The sequence below is a fragment of the Mobula hypostoma genome, chromosome 9 (genome assembly GCF_963921235.1).
Source record: "Mobula hypostoma chromosome 9, sMobHyp1.1, whole genome shotgun sequence".
Taxonomy (NCBI): Eukaryota; Metazoa; Chordata; class Chondrichthyes; order Myliobatiformes; family Myliobatidae; genus Mobula; species Mobula hypostoma.
In genome coordinates this window covers 78,083,902-78,109,782 of record NC_086105.1, presented here as the reverse complement: position 1 = coordinate 78,109,782, position 25,881 = coordinate 78,083,902, and the positions used below count along the sequence as shown (strand labels likewise).

Here is a 25,881-nt window from a genome sequence, read left to right as displayed (position 1 = left end):
CAACAGCAGATGCAATCTCAATGGTTCTCCATACGGATTTAGACCACCTGGACCACACAAACACCTACGACAGGATGCTATTCATTGACGATAGCTCTGTATTTAATACCACCATTCCCACAATCCTGATTGAGAAGTTGTAGAACCTGGGCCTCTGTACCTCCCTCTGCAATTGGATCCTTGACTGCCTAACCAGAAGACCACAGTCTGTGCTGATTGGTGATAACATCTCCTCCTCGCGGACGATCAACACTGGCGCACCTCAGGGGTGTGTGCTTAGCCCACTGCACCACTCATATACACATGACTGTGTGGCTAGGCATAGCTCAAGTACCATCTACAAATTTGCTGACGATACAACCATTGTTGGTAGAATCTCAGGTGGTGACGAGAGGGCATACAGGAGTGAGATATGCCAACTAGTGGAGTGGTGTCACAGCAACAACCTGGCACTCAATGTCAGTAAGCTGAAAGAGTTGATTGTGAACTTCAGGAAGGGTAAGACGAAGGAGCACCTACCAATCCTCACAGAGGGATCAGAAGCGGAGAGAGTGAGCAGCTTCAAGTTCCTGAGTGTCAAGGTCTCTGAGAATCTAACCTGGTCTCAACATATTGACGTAGTCATAAATAACGCAAGACAGCGGCTATACTTTATTAGGAGTTTGAAGAGATTTGGCATGTACCAAATACACTCAAAAACTTCTGTAGTTGTACCATGGAGAGCATTCTGCCAGGCTGCATCACTGTCTTGTATGGAGGGCTACTTCACAGGACTGAAAGAAGCTGCAGAAGGTTTCTAAATCTGGTCAGCTCCATCCTGGGCACTAGCCTACAAAGTACCCAGGACATCTTTAGGGAGCGGTGTCTCAGAAAGGCAGCGTCCATTATTAAGGGCATGCTCTTTTCTCACTGTTACCATCAAGTGGGAGGTACAGAAGCCTGAAGGCACACACTCAGTGATTCAGGAACAGCTTCTTCCCCTCTGCCATCCGATTCCTAAATGGACACTGAAGCTTTGGACACTACCTCACCTTTTTTTAAAAACACTATTTCTGTTTTTGCACATTAAAAAAGATCTATTCAATATACATAATTAATTTAGTTGTTTATTTATTATGTTTTATTTTATTTATTATTTTTTTCTCTCTCTCTGCTAGATTACGTATTGCATCGAACTGCTGCTGCTAAGTTAACAAATTTCACGTCACATGCCAGTGATAATAAACCTGATTCTGATTCTGAGTGCACGACTTATAAGGATCGGTTGGAGAAACATGGAGGGAGACCTGATAGAAGTTTATAATACTATGAGAGGCATAGATAGAGTACATTATTAGAATCCCAGGATAGATATATCAAATACTAGTGGACACACATTTAAGGTGAAAGGGGAGAGTTTACAGGTGATGTGGTGCAAGCCACATTTTCTTGCAAAGAGGAAAAATCTTGTCTGACAAATGTGTTGGAATTCTTTGAAGAAATAACAAACAGGATAGACAAAGGAGAATTGATGGATATTGTGTAGTTGGATTCTCAGAAGGCCTTTGACAAGGTGCTGCACATGAAGCTGCCAAACAGGTTAAGAGCCATGGTATCACTAGCATGGATAGAGCATTGGCTGATCGGTAGGAAGCAGATTAAGAATAAAGGGACCCTTTTCGGATTGGCTGCCAGTGACTAATGGTGTTCCACCGAGGTCGGTGTTGGGGTTGCTTCTTTTTTACATTGTATGTCACCTACTTGGATGATGAAATAGACGGCTTTGTGGCCAAGTTTGTGATGATACAAAGATAGGTGGAGGGGCAGGTAGTGTTGAGGAAGTAGAGAGGCTGCGGAAGGAATTAAATAGATTAGGAGAATGCGAAAAGACGTGGCAGATGGAATACAGTGTCGGGAAGTGTATGGTCATGCACTTTGCCATAAGTAATAAAGATACACCATTTTCTTAACGGAAGAAAATTCAAAAATTCAAGGTTCTGAGGAATTTGGGAGTCCTTGTGCAGGATTCCCTAAAGGTTAATTTGCAGTTCGAAATAGTGGTGAGGAAGGCGAATGCAACGTTAGCATTCATTTCAAGAAGATTACAATATAAAAGCAAAGATGTACTGCTGAGGCTGTATAAGGTACTGGTGAGGCCTCACTTGGAGCATTATGAGCAGTTTTGGGCCCCTTATTTGAGAAAGGATCATCATATGAGCAGCAACAGAAGGCTCTGGGGATTGTACTTGCTGGAATTTGAAGGGGGATCTCATTGAAACCTATCAAATGTTGAAAGGCCGAGGTGGAGCAGAGGTGAAGAGGATGTTTCCTTTGGTGGGTGAGTCTAGGACCAGAGGGCACAGCCTCAAAATGGAGGGACATCCATTTAAAACAGTGATGAGGAGAAATTGTTTTTAGCCAGAGGGTGGTGAATCTGTGGAAGCCAAGTCACTGGATGCATTTAAGGTGGAGGTTGATAGGTCCTTGATTAGTCAGGATATGAAAGATTATGGGAGAAGGCAAGAGAATGGGACTAAGGGGGAAATGACGGAGCAGATTCAATGGGACTGCTCCTATGTCTTATGGCCAGAGAGTGAAAGCTGATGGAAACACATACTATAGTGGTGTTTAAGCGCCTTTTAGATAGGACATTATAAAGTTCCTGACAAGAACAGGCCGATCCGCTCAACAAAGCTTGCCAAATTCCTATTCATACAGGTTGTTGAAATAACTATTGAGTTTAGATTTGAAAGTGTCTAAAGTATTACTCTCAAATACATAACTAGATAGTTCGTTAATGTTCACATCCCACTGTGTAAAGAAATGCTTCCTGATGTTAGTCTAAAATCTCCCCATAACCTGATCCCTAAACTAATCCCTGCAGAGCCCCACTTTTAACATCACCATACTCATTGTTTTCTATTCTTGAGCCAATTCTGCACCCATTCACACACCCTACCCTGAATCCCTACCTCCTATAATTTGATTATTAATCTCTTGTGGGGTACCTTGTCAAAAGCCTTCTGAAAGTCCAAGTAAATTATATCTTCTGCTCTACCATTATAAATTTTAGTTGCCTCTTCATAGTAATAAAACACGATAATAGTACATTAGTAAAACACAATTTCTAAACCCATGCTGGCTTTCTCCTAACATGCCTGTTCTTATCAGCTGCTTTTCCATCTCATTCTTTATTATTGTTTCCTCAATCTTACCTGCAATACACGTTAAGTTTACTGGTCTATAGTTACCAGGGTCAGTGTCAGTGCTGTCACCCTACTTATATACTGAGACAACATTAGCCCATTTCCTGTCCTTGGGGATTTCACAAGTCTTCAATGAATTTTGAAAAATTTTTGTTAGAGGTTTGTATATATAATCACAAACCTCCAGGTACCCTTGGATACATTATTGTCTGGCCCTGGAGATTTATTAACTTTCAGCATTTTCAGATGAAGCAGCACCTCACTTTCTAAGATATTTAAGTCACTTAAAACAACCTTATTTTTCCTCTACATTTACTGGCATATTGCTAACATCTTCACAGGTGAATAGTTTAGCAAAATAGGAGTATCCACTATGTCCTTCTCTGCATTAGTTTAACACCCCACCATTATTCCTAATAAACTTAACTTCCTCTTTGAATTTTCTTTTACTACTTAAGTAAGACTCATTCCACCGAGATGCAACACAGAGCGTCATAGGAAGTCATTCCTGCCTGTGGCCATCAAACTTTACAACTCCTCCCTTGGAGGGTCAGACACCCTGAGCCAATAGGCTGGTCCTGGACTTATTTCCTGGCATAATTTACATATTACTATTTAATTATTTATGGTTTTATTACTATTTAATTATTTATGGTGCAACCGTAACGAAAACCAATTTCCCTCGGGATCAATAAAGTATGACTATGACTAAGTATTGAAGATGGACATAGGGAATGGAGGGATATACAGTAAATTATGATCACATCATTTAAGTTGTACCCACAGTAAGATTAGAATTGCCAACCCATTGAAGGGTATAGCACAAGGGCTGGAAGAGGAGGTTAATGTGGATCAGTGCCCAGTCTTCAGCATGGACATGATAGGCCAAATGATTTGCTCCCATGCTGTTTGACTCTGTTTCTGCAAAAGTTATGGAAGTAGAATACATATAAATATCTCAAAGGTGGCAAACAATAAGGGAATCAAGGGTTATAGGTATAGGATGGAGAGAGAACTTGAGGAAAGTTGGATTAGTCATGGCCATATTGAATAGAATAGCAGGCCAAGTGGCTGAATGACTTCTTCAGTTCTGCTTTCTTATTGTCTTATGTTCATGGGAACATTCCTTCGTAGTTGCCTAATTTGAATTCTAGAAAAAGCTCCCAATCCAATCACATTCCATGGATGAACAAGAGTTAGCAGAATTTTCAAAATTTAGCCAAGCTAAAAAGTTTCAATAGGTACATTTAATGTCTGAGAAACGTATACAATATACAAACCCCATTTCCAGAAAAGTTGGGATATTTTCCAAAATGCAATAAAAACAAAAACCTGTGATATGTTAATTCACATGAAACTTTATTTAACTGACGAAAGTACAAAGAAAAGATTTTCAATAGTTTTACTGACCAACTTAATTGTATTTTGTAAACATACACAAATTTAGAATTTGATGGCTGCAACACACTCAACAAAAGTTGGGACAGAGGCATGTTTACCCTTGTGTTACATCACCTTTCCTTTTAATAACACTTTTTATTTGTTTTGGAACTAAGGATACTAATTGTAGTAGATTTGCAATTGGAAATTTTGTCCATTCTTGCTTGATATAAGACTTCAGCTGCTCAACAGTCCATGGTCTCTGTTGTCTGATTCTCCTCTTCATGATGCGCCATACATTTTCAATAGGAGTTAGAGGTGATAGATCTGGACTGGCAGCAGGCCAGTCAAGCACACGCACTCTGTGTCTACAAAGCCACGCTTTTGTAGCCCGTGCAGAATGTGGTCTGGCATTGTCCTGCTGAAATAAGCATGGACGTCCCGGGAAGAGACGTCGCCTTGATGGCAACATATGTCTCTCTAAGATCCTAATATACGCCTCAGAGTCAATGGTACCTTCACATACATGCAACTCACCCATGCCGTGGGCACTGATGCACCCCCATACCATCACAGATGCTGGCTTTTGCACCTTTCGCTGATAACGATCTGGATGGTTGTTTTCATCTTTGGCACGGAGAACTCGACGCCCGTTTTTTCCAAAAACTAGCTGAAATGTGGACTTATCTGACCGCAGCACAGAGTTCCACAGTCTTTCGGTCCATCTGAGATGAGCTCGGGCCCAGAGAACTCGCCAGCGTTACTGCATAGAGTTGATGTATGGCTTCCTCCTTGCGTAATACAGTTTCAAGTTGCATTTCTGGATGCAGCGACGGATTGTGTTGAGTGACAATGGTTTTCCGAAGTACTCCCGAGCCCAGGTGGCTATAATTGTCAAAGTAGCATGACGGTTTCTTAGGCATTGCCGCCTGAGGACTTGAAGATCACGCGCATTCAACAGTGGTTTCCGACCTTGCCCTTTACGCACTGAGAAGTCTCTGAATTCTCTGAACCTTTTCACAATATTATGTACAGTAGATGTTGAAAGACCTAAATTCTCTGCAATCTTGTGTTGAGAAATGTTCCTTTTGAACTGACTAACAATTCTCTCACGAATTTTGGCACAAAGGGGTGAGCCACGACCCATCCTTGCTTGCAAAGACTGAGCCTTTGATGGACGCTACTTTTATACCCAGTCATGATACCTCACCTGCTACCAATTAGCCTGCTTAATGTGGAGTCTTCCAAACCGGTGTTACTTGAATATTCTGTGCACTTTTTAATCTCATTTTAACTCTGTCCCAATTTTTGTTGTGTGTGTTGCAGCCATCAAATTCTAAATTTGTGTATGTTTACAAAATACAATTAAGTTGGTCAGTAAAACTATTGAAAATCTTTTCTTTGTACTTCTGTCAGTTAAATAAAGGTTCACGTGAATTAACACATCACAGATTTTTGTTTTTATTGCATTTTGGAAAATATCCCAACTTTTCTGGAAATGGGGTTTGTACATCCTGAAATTCTTTTCCCAGTTATTGAGAGAAAAGCTATTATCCACAGTAAATGGAAGCCTAAAACTCAGAAGAATAAAAGTGTGAAGTTCTCAGAAGTACTGCATATGTAATTATTTTTCTATATCAGCATGATTGAGGTACTTTTCTGTACAAAGTAATTTTTAAAAAATGTAAACAAAATTCATAATGGGGGGGGAGGAGATGCAAAACTTACTGTATTTATTTTTCGTGGCAGAGGCACTGGAGTCTCGGGCAGACTGGACAACGTATCATTCATATCATCAATTGGCTGTTTCTGTGGTGTGTCTCCAGTAAGTGGTTTTGGAGAAATCTCTTCAGCTTGAGGTTTCTGAGACGCCTCCCCAGACTGATGCCTTTGGAGGGCTTCTGTATGGGGTTTTTGTGGGATGTCTCCTGATTGTGGTTTTGGTGGCAGGTCTTTGGGCTTCTGGGGCAGGTCCCCGGGAGGTGGCTTCTGGGGCAGGTCCCCTATATGTGACGGCTTCTGGGGCAGGTCCCCGGGAGGCGGCTTCTGGGGCAGGTCCCCTGTATGTGACGGCTTCTGGGGCAAGTCCCCGGGAGGTGGCTTCTGGGGCAAGTCCCCGGGAGGTGGCTTCTGGGGCAAGTCCCCGGGAGGTGGCTTCTGGGGCAGGTCCCCTGTATGTGACGGCTTCTGGAAGGTCTCTGTACTGGACTTATCGACTGAACTGTGATGAATACTATCAATCTTTCTCAGGGACACTAGCAATAAAAATGAATGTAGTCATTAGTTAGGTGATCAAGATCTTGACTATAATTAAAAAACAAAGCAATAAATAAAACTTTTCATTCAGCAAACACCACCAAATATACAGTTAAGGATCTCACTTCACAAAAATCAGAAATGTAATAAGAGGTTTAAAAAAAATTACCTGGTGCTTTAAAACTGAAATACAAGATCCTTATTTTAACACATACATACCATTTTATTTGATGTTTCTCAAGCTTTCATTCAACAGAAATGGGGATTTTCACTGTCTCTCAATATCCCATGACAGTAATCCAACCATTCACCATCTGATTCCTAATATTCCCAACAAGGACTGCTGTCTTATGAGGCAGTTTCATGTCTTAGCAGAACTGCAAAACTGGGATGTGAATACAACTCAAGCAATGATTTTAATTCTTATTTTTAGCAAGCAGAACTGGTCTCCAAATTCAAGACTACTTCTCTAATGATGTTCTATCATTAGAACTGCAGATTTGTGTTTTTTTCTCCAATTTTTCCAAATTGAGGTTTATATATGGGTGACATATTCTTCTAAACACCAATGAGATCTGGAACCGGCCACAATACCAGCTCTTTGAGGAATCTTTCTGAGAACTATAAAAATTTTGAGAAGTTCAGATCTATAATGGAAAGTGGTATGGGAACTAGCTTAGTTGTCCAAACGATGTAGAATTTTGCAAAGGTATGACTGTCTCCTTTTGTGACAATGCTTTCTGAGCATTTGTGCCCTTTCACAAAGGTAAAGTTAAATCTATCAGGCAAACTTGTCATTGTTGGTAGAGAATGACATATTGAGTGATAGAAACTACTTTATAGACAAGAGAAAATCTGCAGATGCAGGAAATCCAAGAAACATACACAAAATGCTGGAGGAACTCAGCAGCCAAGCTGATGAAGGGTCTCAGCTCAAAACATCGACTGTTTACACTTTTCCATCGCTGCTGTCTCGCCTGCTGAGTTCCTCCAACATTTTGTGTGTGTTACTACATCACAGAACCAGGCTCTTCAACCCATCTAGTCCGTCCTGAACTATTATTCTGCCTAGTTCCATCGACCTATAGCCCTCCATATCCCCTCCCATCTATGTACCTATCCAAACATCGACATCAAACTCTATCCACCACTTCCACTAGCAGCTTGTTCTACAAACGTACATTCTCTCCCCCTCGTGTTTTCCTTAAACATTTCACCTTTCACCTTAACACATGACCCCTCCATTTCTAGTCTCACCCAACCTCAGTGGAAAAAGCCTGCTTCTATTTACTCTATCTATACCCCTACTAGACATACTATATATATTTTAGACAAGACTTTAAGGTAACTAGATTCCTGTTCTGTATAGACATTAATAATAGCAAATAATGCACATCAGTGAAGAAAAGCTCTAAAGAAAGAAATACTTCTGAAAAATACAGTAATGTGGAAAAGTCAGTAATGTGAATGATGACAAACTTGATTCTAATATGGATCTTTACTGTGGACTGAAGAGTGGGAAGGGGGCAGCGAGAGGGGAAATCATGGTTGAGAAAAGGGGAAAGGAGAGCGGAGTGAGCAGAAAGTACTAGAGAGACATTCTGTAATGAACAATAAATCAATTGCTAGGAATCAAATGGCCTTGCCTGCTGCCTCAGGGCTGGGTGTGTCTGCACCTGTGCCACCCCTCCCCCACCTCCTATGGCACTCCATCCTCACCATTCCCAACATCCTTTGCTCTTGCCCGATTTACAAATTCACTCTCCACTCCATGTTGACAAATATAGTACTCTGCAAAAGTCTTTGGCACTCTAACTATATACATATGCGCCTAAGACTTCTGCACAGAACTGTATGACGATACTGGGATTAAGTATCTGGATGCAGCATAGTTTTAACCTTACCCTTTTGAGGTAGTTTTGGAAGTACTCGGGGGCCTAAGGCAGTCTTTGTAGTTCCAGTTCCAGTACTGTAAATGTAAAATAGATAACAGTTAAAATATTGGTAACATTTAGTGAATGTTGTCTCCAAAAATAAAATAAAAGGTCACTTAAATAAGTACTCTCTTGAAATTCCCATTATGTGTTACTCCAGCACATACTGTAGCTCAGCCTTTAATACCATCATTCCCACAATCCTGATTGAGAAATTGAGAACCTAGACCTTTGTACCTCCCTCTGCAACTGGATCCTTGACTTCCTAACTGGAAGACCACAGTCTGTATGGATTGGTGATAACATATCCTCCTCGCTGACGATCAACACTGGCGCACCTCGGGGGTGTGGGCTTAGCCCACTGCTCTACTCTCTGTATATACATGATTGTGTGGCTAGGCATAGCTCAAATACCATCTACAAATTTGCTGACAATACAACGATTGTTGGTAGAATCTGAGGTGGTGACGAGAGGGCATACAGGAGTGAGATATGCCAACTAGTGGAATGGTGTCGCAGCAACAACCTGGCACTCAATGTCAGTAAGCTGAAAGAGCTGATTGTGAACTTCAGAAAGGGTAAGACGAAGGAACACATACCAATCCTCATAGAGGGATCAGAAGTGGAGAGAGTGAGCAGTTTCAAATTCCTGGGTGTCAAGATCTCTGAGGATCTAACCTGGTCCCAGCATATCTCTGTACAGTAGTTATAAACAAGGCAAGGCAGTGTCTATATTAGGAGATTGAAGAGATTTGGCATGTCAAAAACCTCTATAGTTGTAGCGTGGAGAGCATTCTGACAGGCTGCATTACTGTCTGGTATGGAGGGACTACTGCACAGGACCAAAAGAAGCTGCAGAAGGTTGTAAATCTAGTCAGCTCCATCTTGGGTACTAGCCTATAAAGTACTCAGGACATCTTCAGGGAGCGGTGTCTCAGAAAGGCAGTGTCCATTATTAAGGACCTCCAGCACCCAGGCATGCCCTTTTTTCACTGTTACCATCAGGTAGGAGATACAGAAGCCTGAAGGCACACACTCAGCGATTCAAGAACAGCTTCTTCCCCACTGCCATCCGATTCCTAAATGGACATTGAAGCTTTGGACACTTTTTTTAATATACAGTATTTCTGTTTTTGCATATTTTTAAAAAATCTATTCGATATATGCAATTGGAGGGAAGAGTCAGGTAATAGAGAGTACCCCGGTGGCTGTGCCTCTTGACAATAGGTACTCTTGTTTGTGTACTGTTGGGGGGGACAGCTTACACGGGGGAAGCGACAGCGGCCGTGCCTCCGGCACAGAGTCTGGCCCTGTAGCTCAGAAGGGTAGGGCAAGGAAGAGGAGGGCAGTTGTGATTGGGGACTCGATAGTAAGGGGGTCAGATAGGCGATTCTGTGGACGCAGTCCAGAGACCCGGATGGTAGTTTGCCTCCCTGGTGCCAGGGTCCGGGATATTTCTGATCGTGTCCAAGATATCCTGAAGTGGGAGGGTGAGGAGCCAGAGGTCGTGGTACATATAGGTACCAATGACATAGGTAGGAAAAGGGATGAGGTCCCGAAAGGAGAATATAGGGAGCTAGGAAGGGAGTTGAGAAAAAGGACCGCAAAGGTAGTAATCTCGGGATTACTGCCTGTGCCACGCGACAGTGAGAGTAGGAATGTGATGAGGTGGAGGATAAATGCGAGGCTGAGGGATTGGAGCAGGGGGCAGGGATTCAAGTTTTTGGATCATTGGGACCTCTTCTGGTGCAGGCGTGACCTGTACAAAAAGGACGGGTTACACTTGAATCCTAGGGGGACCAATATCCTGGCAGGGAGATTAGCGGGGGCTACTGAGGTGACTTTGAACTAGAATGGTTGGGGGGTGGGAATCAAATTAAAGAGACTAGGCGTGAGGAGGTTAGTTCACAACAGGGGGATGGGAACCAGTGCAGAGAGACAGAGGAGTGTAAAGTGAGGGTAGAAGCAAAAAGTACTAAGGGGAAAAGTAAAAGTGGCAGGCCGACAAATCCAGGGCAAGCATTAAAAAGGGCCACTTTTCAACATAATTGTATAAGGGCTAAGAGAGTTGTAAAAGAGTGCCTGAAGGCTTTGTGTGTCAATGCAAGGAGCATTCGTAATAAGGTGGATGAATTGAAAGTGCAGATTGTTATTAATGATTATGATATAGTTGGGATCACAGAGACATGGCTCCAGGGTGACCAGGGATGGGAGCTCAACGTTCAGGGATATTCAATATTCAGGAGGGATAGACATGAAGGAAGGGGAGGTGGGGTGGCGTTGCTGGTTAAAGAAGAGATTAACGCAATAGAAAGGAAGGACATAAGCCGGGAAGATGTGGAATCGATATGGGTAGAGCTGCATAACACTAAGGGGCAGAAGACGCTGGTGGGAGTTGTGTACAGGCCACCTAACAGTAGTAGTGAGGTCGGAGAAGGTATTAAACAGGAAATTAGAAATGTGTGCAATAAAGGAACAGCAGTTATAATGGGTGACTTCAATCTACATGTAGATTGGGTGAACCAAATTGGTAAAGGTGCTGAGGAAGAGGATTTCTTGGAATGTATGCGGGATGGTTTTTTGAACCAACATGTCGAGGAACCAACTAGAGAGCAGGCTATTCTGGACTGGGTTTTGAGCAATGAGGAAGGGTTAATTAGCGATCTTGTCATGAGAGGCCCCTTGGGTAAGATTGACCATAATATGGTGGAATTCTTCATTAAGATGGAGAGTGACATAGTTAATTCAGAAACAAAGGTTCTGAACTTAAAGAGGGGTAACTTTGAAGGCATGAGACGTGAATTAGCTGAGATAGACTGGCAAATGACACTTAAAGGATTGACGGTGGATATGCAATGGCAAGCATTTAAAGGTTGCATGGATGAACTACAACAATTGTTCATCCCAGTTTGGCAAAAGAATAAATCAAGGAAGGTAGTGCACCCGTGGCTGACAAGAGAAATTAGGGATAGTATCAATTCCAAAGAAGAAGCATACAAATTAGCCAGAGAAAGTGGCTCACCTGAGGACTGGGAGAAATTCAGAGTTCAGCAGAGGAGGACAAAGGGCTTAATTAGGAAGGGGAAAAAAGATTATGAGAGAAAACTGGCAGGGAACATAAAAACGGACTGCAAAAGCTTTTATGGATATGTAAAAAGGAAAAGACTGGTAAAGACAAATGTAGGTCCCCTGCAGACAGAAACAGGTGAATTGATTATGGGGAGCAAGGACATGGCAGACCAATTGAATAATTACTTTGGTTCTATCTTCACTAAGGAGGACATAAATAATCTTCCAGAAATAGTAGGGGACAGAGGGTCCAGTGAGATGGAGGAACTGAGCGAAATACATGTTAGTAGGGAAGTGGTGTTAGGTAAATTGAAGGGATTGAAGGTAGATAAATCCCCAGGGCCAGTTGGTCTGCATCCCAGAGTGCTTAAGGAAGTAGCCCAAGAAATAGTGGATGCATTAGTGATAATTTTTCAAAACTCGTTAGATTCTGGACTAGTTCCTGAGGATTGGAGGGTGGCTAATGTAACCCCACTTTTTAAAAAAGGAGGGAGAGAGAAACCTGGGAATTATAGACCGGTTAGCCTAACGTCGGTGGTGGGGAAACTGCTGGAGTCAGTTATCAAGGATGTGATAACAGCACATTTGGAAAGCGGTGAAATGATCGGACGAAGTCAGCATGGATTTGTGAAAGGAAAATCATGTCTGACAAATCTCATAGAATTTTTTGAGGATGTAACTAGTAGAGTGGATAGGGGAGAACCAGTGGATGTGGTATATTTGGATTTTCAAAAGGCTTTTGACAAGGTCCCACACAGGAGATTAGTGTGCAAACTTAAAGCACACGGTATTGGGGGTAAGGTATTGGTGTGGGTGGAGAATTGGTTAGCAGACAGGAAGCAAAGAGTGGGAATAAACGGGACCTTTTCAGAATGGCAGGCGGTGACTAGTGGGGTACCACAAGGCTCAGTGCTGGGACCCCAGTTGTTTACAATATATATTAATGACTTGGATGAGAGAATTAAATGCAGCATCTCCAAGTTTGCGGATGACACGAAGCTGGGTGGCAGTGTTAGCTGTGAGGAGGATGCTAAGAGGATGCAGGGTGACTTGGATAGGTTGGGTGAGTGGGCAAATTCATGGCAGATGCAATTTAATGTGGATAAATGTGAAGTTATCCACTTTGGTGGCAAAAATAGGAAAACAGATTATTATCTGAATGGTGGCCGATTAGGAAAAGGGGAGGTGCAACGAGACCTGGGTGTCATTATACACCAGTCATTGAAAGTGGGCATGCAGGTACAGCAGGCGGTGAAAAAGGCGAATGGTATGCTGGCATTTATAGTGAGAGGATTTGAGTACAGGAGCAGGGAGGTACTACTGCAGTTGTACAAGGCCTTGGTGAGACCATACCTGGAGTATTGTGTGCAGTTTTGGTCCCCTAATCTGAGGAAAGACATCCTTGCCATAGAGGGAGTACAAAGAAGGTTCACCAGATTGATTCCTGGGATGGCAGGACTTTCATATGAAGAAAGACTGGATGAACTGGGCTTGTACTCGTTGGAATTTATAAGATTGAGGGGGGGATCTGATTGAAACGTATAAAATCCTAAAGGGATTGGACAGGCTAGATGCAGGAAGATTGTTCCCGATGTTGGGGAAGTCCAGAACGAGGGGCCACAGTTTGAGGATAGAGGGGAAGCCTTTTAGGACCGAGATTAGGAAAAACTTCTTCACACAGAGAGTGGTGAATCTGTGGAATTCTCTGCCACAGGAAACAGTTGAGGCCAGTTCATTGGCTGTGTTTAAGAGGGAGTTAGATATGGCCCTTGTGGCTACGGGGGTCAGGGGGTATGGAGGGAAGGCTGGGGCGGGGTTCTGAGTTGGATGATCAGCCATGATCATAATAAATGGCGGTGCAGGCTCGAAGGGCCGAATGGCCTACTCCTGCACCTATTTTCTGTGTTTCTATGATTTATTTGTTTGTTTATTATGTTATTTTTTTTTTCTCTCTGCTAGATTATGTATTGCATTAAACTGCTGCTGTTAAGTTAACAAATTTCATGTCACTTGCCAGTGATAGTAAACCTGAACAACAGGAATTCTGCAGATGCTGGAAATTCAAGCAACATACATCAAAGTTCCTGGTGAACGCAGCAGGCCAAGCAGCATCTATAGGAAGAGGTGCAGTCGACGTTTCAGGCCGAGACCCTTCGTCAGGACTAACTGAAGGAAGAGTGAGTAAGGGATTTGAAAATTGGAGGGGGAGGGGGAGATCCAAAATGATAGGAGAAGACAGGAGGGCGAGGGATAGAGCCGAGAGCTGGACAGGTGATAGGCAAAAGGGGATACGAGAGGATCATGGGACAGGAGGTCTGGGAAGAAAGAAAAGGGGGGGGGTGACCCAGAGGATGGGCAAGAGGTATATTTAGAGGGACAGAGGGAGAAAAAGGAGAGTGAGAGAAAGAATGTGTGCATAAAAATGAGTAACAGATGGGGTACAAGGGGGAGGTGGGGCCTTAGCGGAAGTTAGAGAAGTCGATGTTCATGCCATCAGGTTGGAGGCTACCCAGACGGAATATAAGGTGTTGTTCCTCCAACCTGAGTGTGGCTTCATCTTTACAGTAGAGGAGGCCGTGGATAGACATGTCAGAATGGGAATGGGATGTGGAATTAAAATGTGTGGCCACTGGGAGATCCTGCTTTCTCTGGCGGACAGAGTGTAGATGTTCAGCAAAGTGGTCTCCCAGTATGCGTCGGGTCTCATCAATATATAAAAGTCCACATCGGGAGCACCGGACGCAGTATATCACCCCAGTCGACTCACAGGTGAAGTGATGCCTCACCTGGAAGGACTGTTTGGGGCCCTGAATGTTGGTAAGGGAGGAAGTGTAAGGGCATGTGTAGCACTTGTTCCGCTTACACGGATAAGTGCCAGGAGGGAGATCAGTGGGGAGGGATGGGGGGGATGAATGGACAAGGGAGTTGTGTAGGGAGCGATCCCTGTGGAATGCAGAGAGAGGGGGGGAGGGAAAGATGTGCTTAGTGGTGGGATCCCGTTGGAGGTGGCGGAAGTTACGGAGAATAATATGTTGGACCCGGAGGCTGGTGGGGTGGTAGGTGAGGACCAGGGGAACCCTATTCCTAGTGGGGTGGTGGGAGGATGGAGTGAGAGCAGATGTACGTGAAATGGGGGAGATACGTTTAAGAGCAGAGTTGATAGTGGAGGAAGGGAAGCCCCTTTCTTTAAAAAAAGAAGACATCTCCCTCGTCCTAGAATTAAAAGCCTCATCCTGAGAGCAGACGCGGCGGAGATGGAGGAATTGCGAGAAGGGGATGGCGTTTTTGCAAGAGACAGGGTGAGAAGAGGAATAGTCCAGATAGCTGTGAGAGTCAGTAGGCTTATAGTAGACATCAGTGGATAAGCTGTCTCCAGAGACAGAGACAGAAAGATCTAGAAAGGGGAGGGAGGTGTCGGAAATGGACCAGGTAAACTTGAGGGCAGGGTGAAAGTTGGAGGCAAAGTTAATAAAGTCAACGAGTTCTGCATGCGTGCAGGAAGCAGTGCCAATGCAGTCGTCGATGTAGCGAAGGAAAAGTGGGGGACAGATACCAGAATAGGCACGGAACATAGATTGTTCCACAAACCCAACAAAAAGGCAGGCATAGCTAGGACCCATACGGGTGCCCATAGCTACACCTTTAGTTTGGAGGAAATGGGAGGAGCCAAAGGAGAAATTATTAAGAGTAAGGCCTAATTCCACTAGACGGAGCAGAGTGGTGGTAGAGGGAAACTGATTAGGTCTGGATAATAAACCTGATTCTGATTTCTCAAAGCAGAAGTATTTGTTGGTAATGATAGGGCAGAATGCCTGGTGTCACGCTCTTAAGACCCCATTGTTTCTTTTTGGATGATCCTGGGCAAAGTCTTCCTCTATGATCAGCATGGCCCATTACGGCAGAGTCTTGCCTGTTGTAGATCAGAACTGGACAGTACCTGTGGATAATCTGGACAGATGCTGGAACTGTTAGCTTGTTCCTTTCCAAATAACAGGAAGATAAAGTGCTTTTGCTTAGGTTTACTTTGCAACTCATTATCAGAGTACAGGAAACTACGAAGGTCAAAGTTGAATGGTAAGTTAGTGGAAAACAAAAAGAAGTTCAGGGTCACTCCTGCAGACTAAATGTAGGTGGTCTGCAAAGTGATTACCTACCCAGCCAACCTCTGCTACCTTGTTTTCTTATTCCCAGATGTGAAAAAGGGCACTGTACCTTAAACATTTAAAATTTCTCTTTCCAAAAGATATAAGACATAGGAACAGAATTATATCATTCAGCCTCGAGTCTGCTCTGCCATTCCATCATGGCTTATTTGTCTTTCCTCTCAACCCCATTCTTTTGGATTCTCCCCATAACCTTTGACACTCTTACCAATGAAGAACTTATTGAACTTTGTTTTAAATAAAGAATTCCAACAGGCAAGATTTACCCTTAAGGCAGGAGTTCCCAACCATGTTAATGGTAGGAGTCCATGGCATAAAAAAGGTTGGGAAACCCTGCCTTAACAAACTGATGCTGAATTCGGCCTATTTTATCGTGTGTCTCCAAGCCCAAAAACCTCATCCTTAAATTATGGATTCTAACATTTTGCCAACCACTGAAGTCAGGCTAACTGGCTTATAATTTCCTGTCTTTTACTTCTCTCCTTCTTAAAGAGTGGAATGACATTGGTTATTTTCCAGTCCTCTAGAACCATTCAGATCTATTCCAAAACTTTCTTACTTTATCAAACCATGTAAAAAGGATATCATTAAATTGGTCACCTCTTTCAATATCGTTGATTGGATGAATTGATTCTATTAAAATGAATATGCTACCTAAATTTATATATCTTTTTCAGGCTTTACCCATTTTTATTCCTAAATCCTTTTTCGACTCTCTTGAATCTATTTTATCCTCCGAAAAATGGAAAAATAAATGTCCTCGTTTAAATAAAGCTCATCTTCAAAAATCTAAAAAGTCTGGAGGTTTAGCCTTACCTAATTTTAGGTTTTATTACTGGGCAGTTAATATACAATATCTTACGTTTTGGCTATATTAATCATGTAGACTGCCCGGTATGGGTTTCTTTAGAAGCTAACTCTGTTAATAACTTTTCTATTATTGCTCTTCTTGGATCCTCACTTCCTTTATTTGTAAGTAAACTAACTGATAATTTAATAGTTAACCATACTCTGAGGATCTGGATACAATTTAGAAAACATTTTGGTTTATTGAGATTTTCCCTTTCTCGTCCCACTTATTCTAATTTTTTTTTAAACCCTCCATGACTGATTTAGTTTTTAAAGAATGGGACAGGTTGGGTATTAAATGTTTTTGGGATCTGTTTGTGGAGGAAATCTTTTTTCATTTGAGCAACTGTCAGCTAAATATAGCTTACCCAAAACTCACTTTTTTAGATATCTACAAATCAGAGACTTTCTACAAATCTAAGACTTCAATTATGCACATTTTCTATAAGCTCAGATGAGAACTTACCAGATCTATTGACTCTTGAAGTTCACTACTGATACCTCCACAATCTCTTAAGCTTCCTCTTTCAAAACCCTGGGGTGTAATCCATCTGGTCCAGGTGACTTATCTATTTTCAGATCTTTCACCTTTCTAAGCACCTTCTGCTTAGTAATAATGACTACACTCACTGGCCCCAACTCTTTCAAATTTCTGGCATACTGCTGATTTCTTCCACAGTGAAGACTGACACAAAATACTTAATCTATTCATCTAAAATTTCTTTGTTCAGAGGCCGGTATATAAGACCCATCAGCATCTTTTTGTCCTTGCAGTTCCATAACTTCACCCACAAGGATTCCACATCTTCTGACCCTATGTCCCTTTTTGCCAAGGATTTGAATTCATTTTTAACCAACTGGGTGACTCAACCCCTCTGCTCACCTGCCTGTCTTTTCAATAAGATGTGTATCCTTGGATGTTACGCTCCCAGCTGTGATCTTTGAACCATGACTCTGTGATGTTCACAACATCATGCCTGCCAATTTCTAACTGCACTACAAGAGTCATCTACCTTATTTCATATACTGCATGCATTCAAATATAACACCTTTAGCCCTGTATTCACCAACCTTCTTTTCAATTTTGTCTCCAGTTTGCATGAAGTTAAATTGTTATCCCTTTCTAAACATGTTGCCTTAATTCCATATTCTGGAGACCTCAATAAGCCTTCTTGCGCTCCCTTCCCCTTTGACATTATCCATATTTTTCCAAGCTGTCGAACCCACCCCTATACTACTTAGTTTAAAGCAGGGGTTCCCAACCTGGGGCTGATGGACCCCTTTGCTTAATGGTATTGGTCCATGACATAAAAAAGGTTGGAACACTTGGTTTAAAGTCATACAACAGGAATTCTGCAGATGCTGGAAATTCAAGCAACACACATCAAAGTTGCTGGTGAACGCAGCAGGCCAAGCAGCATCTCTAGGAAGAGGTACAGTCGACGTTTCGGGCCGAGGCCTGGATGAAGGGTCTCGACCTGAAACGTCGACTGTGCCTCTTCCTAGAGATGCTGCCTGGCCTGCTGTGTTCACCAGCAACTTTGATGTGTGTTGCTTGGTTTAAAGTCATATCCACATTTATGTGATTTTCCAGAATTTTGGTCCCAGCATGGTTCAGGAGGAGCCTGTCCCATCGGAATAACTTTGATTCCCCAATATTGGTGCTAATAGCTCATGAATTCAAACACACTTCTCCCACACCAACTTCGGAGCTACACATTAATTCCATTTCCAAAAATTCTGCCTGATTATGTTTTTTATTTCAGATTTACAGCATCCCGCAGATTTGTATTTGGACAGATACTTGAAGTCTGCAATACAACAGACAATTCTGTAATCACACAGCAAAGTCTAACAATATTTTCTACTTCAAGTTGTATAGTGAATTAACAGGCATTATATTAAACTATTCAGCTATGGATGTACTGTGTCTAAGTTCCCAGCATATTCACGGGAAACATTCGAGGCCTGATTGGGTTACAATTAATTTTTGATTCAAACAACCTATTAAATTGAAAGGGTGGTCAGTATCAGTCCAATCATATATGAATATATGATATTTTTTAACTGGGTTGACGTGTTGACTTTAAGAGAACGAAAATAGTTTATAACAGGCAGTATATGGTCACTATGTTCCTGACATCCACACCTGAAAAACACAAGTCAGGAATATGCCTACATCTGATCTTCTGCTTTGCTGAAGGACTTATTACCAAATCTATTGAGACAGAGGTCCTAAAGAGCTGTTGATAAGCTATGGAGTTAGGGTAGCAGGCCCTCAGAATCTGCTGCTCAAAGTCAAATTGTAGTCTGGGCCATGATGCTTCACAGGACAGACAAAGCAATGAGACCTGGAGTACTACTAGACCAACAGGGTCCCAAAAGGTAAGTGTGGGAGTGGTATTAACTGAGGGGTAAAAATGGCCTGAATTAAGACCAATCAAGTCCATTAACTTTTGCTTTGGAAGTGCAGTATTTGAATAATTGAACAATTTCCTTAATTAAATGTCTTCCCCAGGTTATAAATGCCCAATTTATGTACATCCATACATATGAATGATCATATGTGGGATGATTTGCTGGCTGCTACAGGCATCCTCTTCAGCCAGTTAAGTCATTCAGTAACATCAAAGCTAATCTAACATTTATCTTTTTCTCACCTGTTAACAAAAGAAATTGAACACAAGAATGCTTCTGGCACTTTGGCCTGTACATAAGATGGGATGTTATGTTGAAGTTAGACAAGATGTTAGTGAGGCCTAATTTGGAGTAGTGTGTGCAGTTTTGATCACCTGCCTACAGGAAAGATGTAAACAAGGTTGAAAGAGTACAGAAAAATTTACAAGGATGTTGCTGGATCTGGAGGACCTGAGTTATAAGGGAAGATTGAGTAGGTTAGGACTGTATTCTTTAGAACGTAGAAGATTGAGAAGAGTTTTGATATACAAATTATGAGGAGCCAGTCAGTCAGTCAGTGGGTACTGTACCGAATCTGGGGTTGGCGGCTATGCACCTCCATCTTCTTCGACCTTGCGGTCTTTTTCTGGCCTCAGCAAAACTCAACCCAGTCCATTGCCTCACATTATTGTACCAAGTGGTTCACTGCCTTCCTCTTTCCTTCTATCACCCCTTCCAATAACAATTTCTGCAGTCCACCACCTCTTAACAAGTGCCCAGCATATTCCAGCTTCCTTTTCTGCACATTCTTCAGCAACTCCTTTTCTCTCCTCGCTCTCTTCAACACTTCCATGTTACTGACCTTCATCACCCATCTAATTTTCTGCATTCTCCTTGAACACCACATTTCAAATTCCTCCAGTCGTCGTTGCACTTCCTTACATAAGGTCCACGATTCGACTCCACACAACAGACTCCTCCAGACGTAGCATTTCCAAATTCTACAACGCAGCCCGAAGTCCAACCTCTTGCCACACAGCACGTCACTCAGGCTCCAGAATGTTGATCTTGCAATCTCAATTCTTCGTCTAATTTCTGTATCACATTTCCCATCCTCTGTGACTATCTGTCCCAAGTTCACAAACTTCTTGACTTGCTCTATGCCTACGCTGTTAATTTTGATACTGATTTTGGGGACTTCTTTCTTCTGTGATACTATCATCATCTTCGTCTTTGCAGCATTTATTTTCATTCCAAATCATTCTTCTTCAGCATTTATCTTACCTACTATTCTGAGTAACTCGTCCTCAGTCTCGGCTAAGAACACTGAATCATCTACATACCTCAAGTTGTTCACCGTCACTCCACCAATTTGGACACCAGCTTCATCATTCAACACCCTGAAGATTACCTCTGACTAAATGTTAAATAATAAAGGGGAGATAATGCAGCCCTGGCGAACCCCTTTCTGGATCTCAACTTCCGGTGAATTCCCACCACTAGTTCTTAGTACTGCCTTCTGATGCCAGTACATCATTATGAGGAGAATACATTGGTAAATGCAAGCAGGCATTTTCCACTGAAACTGGGAGAGATTACAACCAGAGGTCATGGGTTAAGGGGAAATTCTTCACTCAAAATGTTGTAAGGGTGTGGAACGAGCTGCCAGCACAGGTAGTGCATGCCAGCTCGATTTCAATGGTAGGGGTATGGAGGGCTATGGTCTTGGCGCAGCTCGATGGGAGTAGGCAGTTAACATGGTTTTGGCATGGACTAGATGGGCCAAAGGGCCCGTTTCTGTGCTGTACTTCTTTTTGACTCTCCAAGACTATTCAGCCCTCTTGGGCCTACTGTGTCATATATGATTCCTTTTTTCCTTCAGTGTCTAAAAACCTTTCTAATGAACACAACAACTGGGCCTCTACAGCTCCCAGGCACAGTCAATTCCAAAGATTTTTCACCCTTTTAGTGATGACTTATTTTAGTCCCAATTGGCCTACCCACTAAAAGGCTGCAACCCCTAATTTTAAGATTCCTTTGTGACCATAAGACACAGGAGCAGAATTAGACCTTTTAACCCATCGAATTTTCTCTGCCATTCCATCATAGCTGATTTATTATCCATCTCAACCTTAATCTCCTGCCTTCTCTCCATAACTTTTGCTGCCCTTACTAATCAAGAACCAATCAACCTCCACTTTAAATATGCCCAATGACTTGACCTCTACAGCTGTTTTATGGCAATTCACCATCCTCTGGCTAAAGAAATTACTCATCTTTATTCTAAATGGCTGTCCCTCTATTCTGAGTTTGTGCCCTCTGGTCCTAGACTCACCCACTATAGGAAACATCTTCTCTACATCCACTCTACCTCAGCCTTTTACTTTTGATAGGTTTCAATGAGATGTTCCCTCATTCTTCTAAACTCCAGCAAGTATAGGCCCAGAGCTATCAAATGGCAGAATGGCCAGTTTGGTTCAAGCTGACAGAAAGGTGGCAGTAATTCAAATAATCACATGTTAAAACTGGTGTGCAGAACAGCAAATCTGAATGCACAGCATATCGAATCCTGAAGTGGATGGGCTACAGTAGCAGAAGACCATGAACATAGACTCAGTGGCTACTTTATTAGGTGCAGGAGGTATCTAATAAAATGACCACTGACTATATGTAAAGCCGTAGCAAAATAATTGTCTATTTGACAAGTTAACCTTTCAGAAATCGTTTTCAAGACAACGAATGATGCACCCAGCTTTTTCCTCGCGGAAAGCTGGTGAGTATATGGAACGAGCTGCCAGAGGGAGTGATTGAGGGCGATATCATAGTATCATTTAAGAATAGCTACATGCTAGTGATATGGGCTGAACACAAGAAACTGGGACTAGCTGGGTTGGCACAATGGTCAGCATGGGCAGATTGAGCTGAATCCATGCTGTATTGCTCTGTGACTTTGACTCTGACTTGGTGAATGACCAGTAATTTAGCAAATGCTGTTGGCAACTGGAAGCTTTTGATCTTTATTGCTGGAGGTACTCTGAGTATAAAAGTATACTACACTATAATTATGCAATGCCTTGAAACCACATGGTGTATGGTACACAATTCTAATCTTAAAAATGATATATATTGGATTCTGATTAATCAGGACACATCAGAAACAGTACGCTTTGGCCTAATTAAGCAGTTGACCCAATAGCCAAAGTTTCATGAAAATAACTGAAAAAGTATATAAAAAATATCATCTTGAATGTTTCCTTTAGACCCCACTGGAAACTCAGCTCTCACCTGTGGCTCCAAGTAGCTACTTGCATGCAACAGCAGCCATAGCCCAGTATACCGCTTTGACAGACAGATAGCCAGTGGGTCTCACCCTGGTGAAATAGGGACATGTCTGTCCAATCATGCAAAGTCACCTATGGCAGACTGGGCAGATGAGGTCTACAGTGAGATCCAATGGCCAGGAAGGATGCTCTGTAATGCTATGTGCACAGCGAAGGGTGTGACGAGGCACAGAAGTAATGCTGGTCATCCACTGCAACAAGGAGAGACCCCAGATGTGACATCTACTCATCCCACTGGACCCCTAACTTCCAAGGTCAAGAGAGCGGAACTGCCCCTTTTTCCACTTAAAAACTCTCCCGCTCTGGTTTTCTGTCATCGTCAGATATGATGAACAAACACCAGTGGTATTTGGTGGTGTTCTAATTTGTTTGAATTTCATTTATCTACATAATTTGTTACTCAGCTAAACCACACTTTGTACTCTTCCTTCAGTTAGTCCTGACGAAGGGTCTCGGCCTGAAACGTCGACTGCGCCTCTTCCTATAGATGCTGCTTGGCCTGCTGCGTTCACCAGCAACTTTGATGTGTGTTGCTTTGTACTTTAATATTCTTTTTAACTAATTTTAACAAGGCACTGCGTAATTGTAGAGTAATATATTTTTGAATTTAAGAGCACTTCCAGCTTTAACTAGACTGGCCATTCTCCTCTGACCTCTCTCATTAACAAGGAATTTTTGCCCACAGAATTTCTGCTCACTAGATGTTATTTGTTTCTCCGCACCATACTCGGTAAACCCTGGAGACTGTTATGTGTGAAAATCCGAGGAGATCAGCAATTTCTGAGATACTGTCTGGCACCAACAATAATTTATGGTCAAAGTCACTTAGATCACATTTCTTTCCCATTCTGATGTTTGGTCTGAACAACAACTGAACCTCTTGACCATATCTGCCAGTTTTTATGCATTGAGTTGCTGTCACATGTTGAATAGATATTTGCATTAATGAGGTGTACAGGTACACCATCATGTTGGCACATGGCCAAGTGGTTAAGGCGCTCAGCTAGTGATCTGAAGATCGCTAGTTCGAGCCTCAGCTGAGGCAGCGTGTTGGGCCCTTGAGCAAGGCACTTAACCACATATTGCTCTGCGACGACACCGGTGCCAAGTTGTATCGGCCCTAGTGCCCTTCCCTTGGACAACATCAGTGGCATGCAGAGGGGAGACTTGCAGCATGGGCAACTGCCAGTCTTCCATACAACCTTGCCCAGGCCTGCGCCCTGGAAACCTTCCAAGGCGCAAATCCATGGTCTCACGAGACTAACGGATACCTATAAAAAGGTATACCGAATAAATTGTCATTGTGTTGTCGCTTATATCCTATTGAAGCATCTTTGCATCCTCACTAGGAACATTACCCACTATTCCTGTTTAATTTTGACTATTAACAAACATAAATATTACACTTATTAAGTCCCCTCAGGCAAACTGTCAATACAAATTGCAAAACATTCCACTCGTTAAGCCTGCCAGCCCGAGAACAATCCATTTACTCCTTCTCCTTGTTTACTGTTCGTTGATAAAACTCTCAATCCACAGAATTATTATGTTATTTGTCACACATGCTCCAAATTCTGTTTACCAATTTACCATACAGGAACTTATCAAAAGTCTTCTGAAAATCCAAGACACCACATCCACTGGTTCCCCATCAACTACTCTACCAGATATATCCAAAGAGAATTTCAAAGTAGCAGTCAAATATGATTTCCCTTTCATAAATTCACATTGACATTGCTCAATCACATCTTTTTTCTAAGTGTACTGATATATCCTTTGTTTATAGATCCCAGCAATTTTCCAATTACTGATGTCAGTTTAACATGCTGGTAGTTCTCTTTCATTCTTCACTTCATTTAAGAGTGGGACCACATATTTTACCCTCTAATCTGCAAGAACCATTCCAAAATCTTTAGTCCAGATGAAAGGTCTCAGCCTGAAAAGTCGACTGTTTACTCCTCTCCACAGATTATGAGAGGTGCGGAGATCCTCCAGCATTTTGTGTTACTCTGGATTTCCAGCATCTGCAGAATATAACATGTCTAAAAGCTTAAAAAACCCTCAAGTTGTGGAGGATGATAACCTCTGCATCTGCTATCACGACAACCAACTCTTCCAAAACAGTGGCTTGTAAAAATATTCAGATTTTCCTGGTGGTGGCTGATGGAGTAACAGCAATCTGCCATTGCTCCAACTCTAATTATCTTACTATTTCCAACCTGTCCTGAAACTTCTTTTTTAAGTGTGATGTTCTTTCATTATGGATACAAGGAGGGCCAGAGGTACTAAAAAGGATGATCCCCCTGCTTCTTTGGATTCTATTATGGATTTACTGTAAAGTCCTACACGAGAAGCTTCTGAGAAGTTTAATCAATTCAGTACTGAATTTAAACAAATAGATGGTAAATTGGATTCTATTCAACAAAGTCTTAAGGAACACGATAAATGTATTAAAAATAATGAGGATATTTTGTCGGCTCTGGAAACGGAAGTGGATGAATTGCAGAAGCTTTGTGAAAAGCAATCGAAGTCAAACGAAAAGTTAAGACAGAAGATTCTCAACCTAGAAAATAGAAGTAGAAGGAACACCCTACGGGTTCTGGGTCTCAAAGGATTAATCAAAGGTAATCATCCTATGGAGTTTTTTGCAAACTTTTTGCAAGAATTATTTCTGGAGATTTTGACGTCTGTGCCTATGATCGATCCAGATCACAGATCTCCTGCATTTAGACCTCCTAACGGTCAGAGACCAAGATCAGTAATAATCTGTTTTCAGGAATTTAAAACAAAGGAACTCTTAATTTGCGAATCTTATCGAAGAGGCATGACAGGCTATAATGGTCGCAAGATTAGAACTGTCGAAGATTATTCGCCCGAGGTTATGCAGGAACGTGTTAAGTTCAAAGAAGCTATGTCCAAGCTTTTTAATAAGGGTTTCAAGCCTTCCCTTCGCTACCCAGCCCGACTCAGAATCACACGTAAAAACGATCTTTTGAATGGTTCCACTCGACTGTTGAAGCACGAACATTTTTAAAATTCGAAGGCTAGCTGTTTAGTTTCTCCTTACATGAAGACACAAGATGAAATGAGAAACTTTTAATTTGCAAATCCTGTCGAAGGGGCATGATTGGTTATAGGGTGGAATATTAAGATTATCAAAGATTATTCACTTGAGGTTATGAAGGAACATGCAAAGTTTAAACAAGCTCTGTTGCAATTTTTTAATTAAGCGTTTTACCCGTCCCTTGGCTACCCAGTTTGACTTAGAATCTCATTAAAGATGGATCCTTCGAATGGTTTCGTTTGA

At 42.2% G+C, this 25,881-nt stretch overlaps 1 protein-coding gene across 5 annotated transcripts in view; it reads right to left on the bottom strand.

The window, feature by feature from the left end:
- Window positions 1–25,881, bottom strand: part of LOC134351808 (arf-GAP with SH3 domain, ANK repeat and PH domain-containing protein 1-like) — a 729,826-nt gene that overhangs the window by 19,905 nt on the left and 684,040 nt on the right. For all 5 annotated transcript variants that reach the window (XM_063058512.1, XM_063058513.1, XM_063058511.1 and 2 more), the window contains exons 27-28: window positions 8,726–8,790; window positions 6,294–6,820 (exon numbers count right to left, since the gene is read on the bottom strand). In XM_063058512.1, coding sequence (XP_062914582.1) covers window positions 6,294–6,820; window positions 8,726–8,790 — 592 coding nt within the window. The remainder of the gene's footprint in view (window positions 1–6,293; window positions 6,821–8,725; window positions 8,791–25,881) is intronic.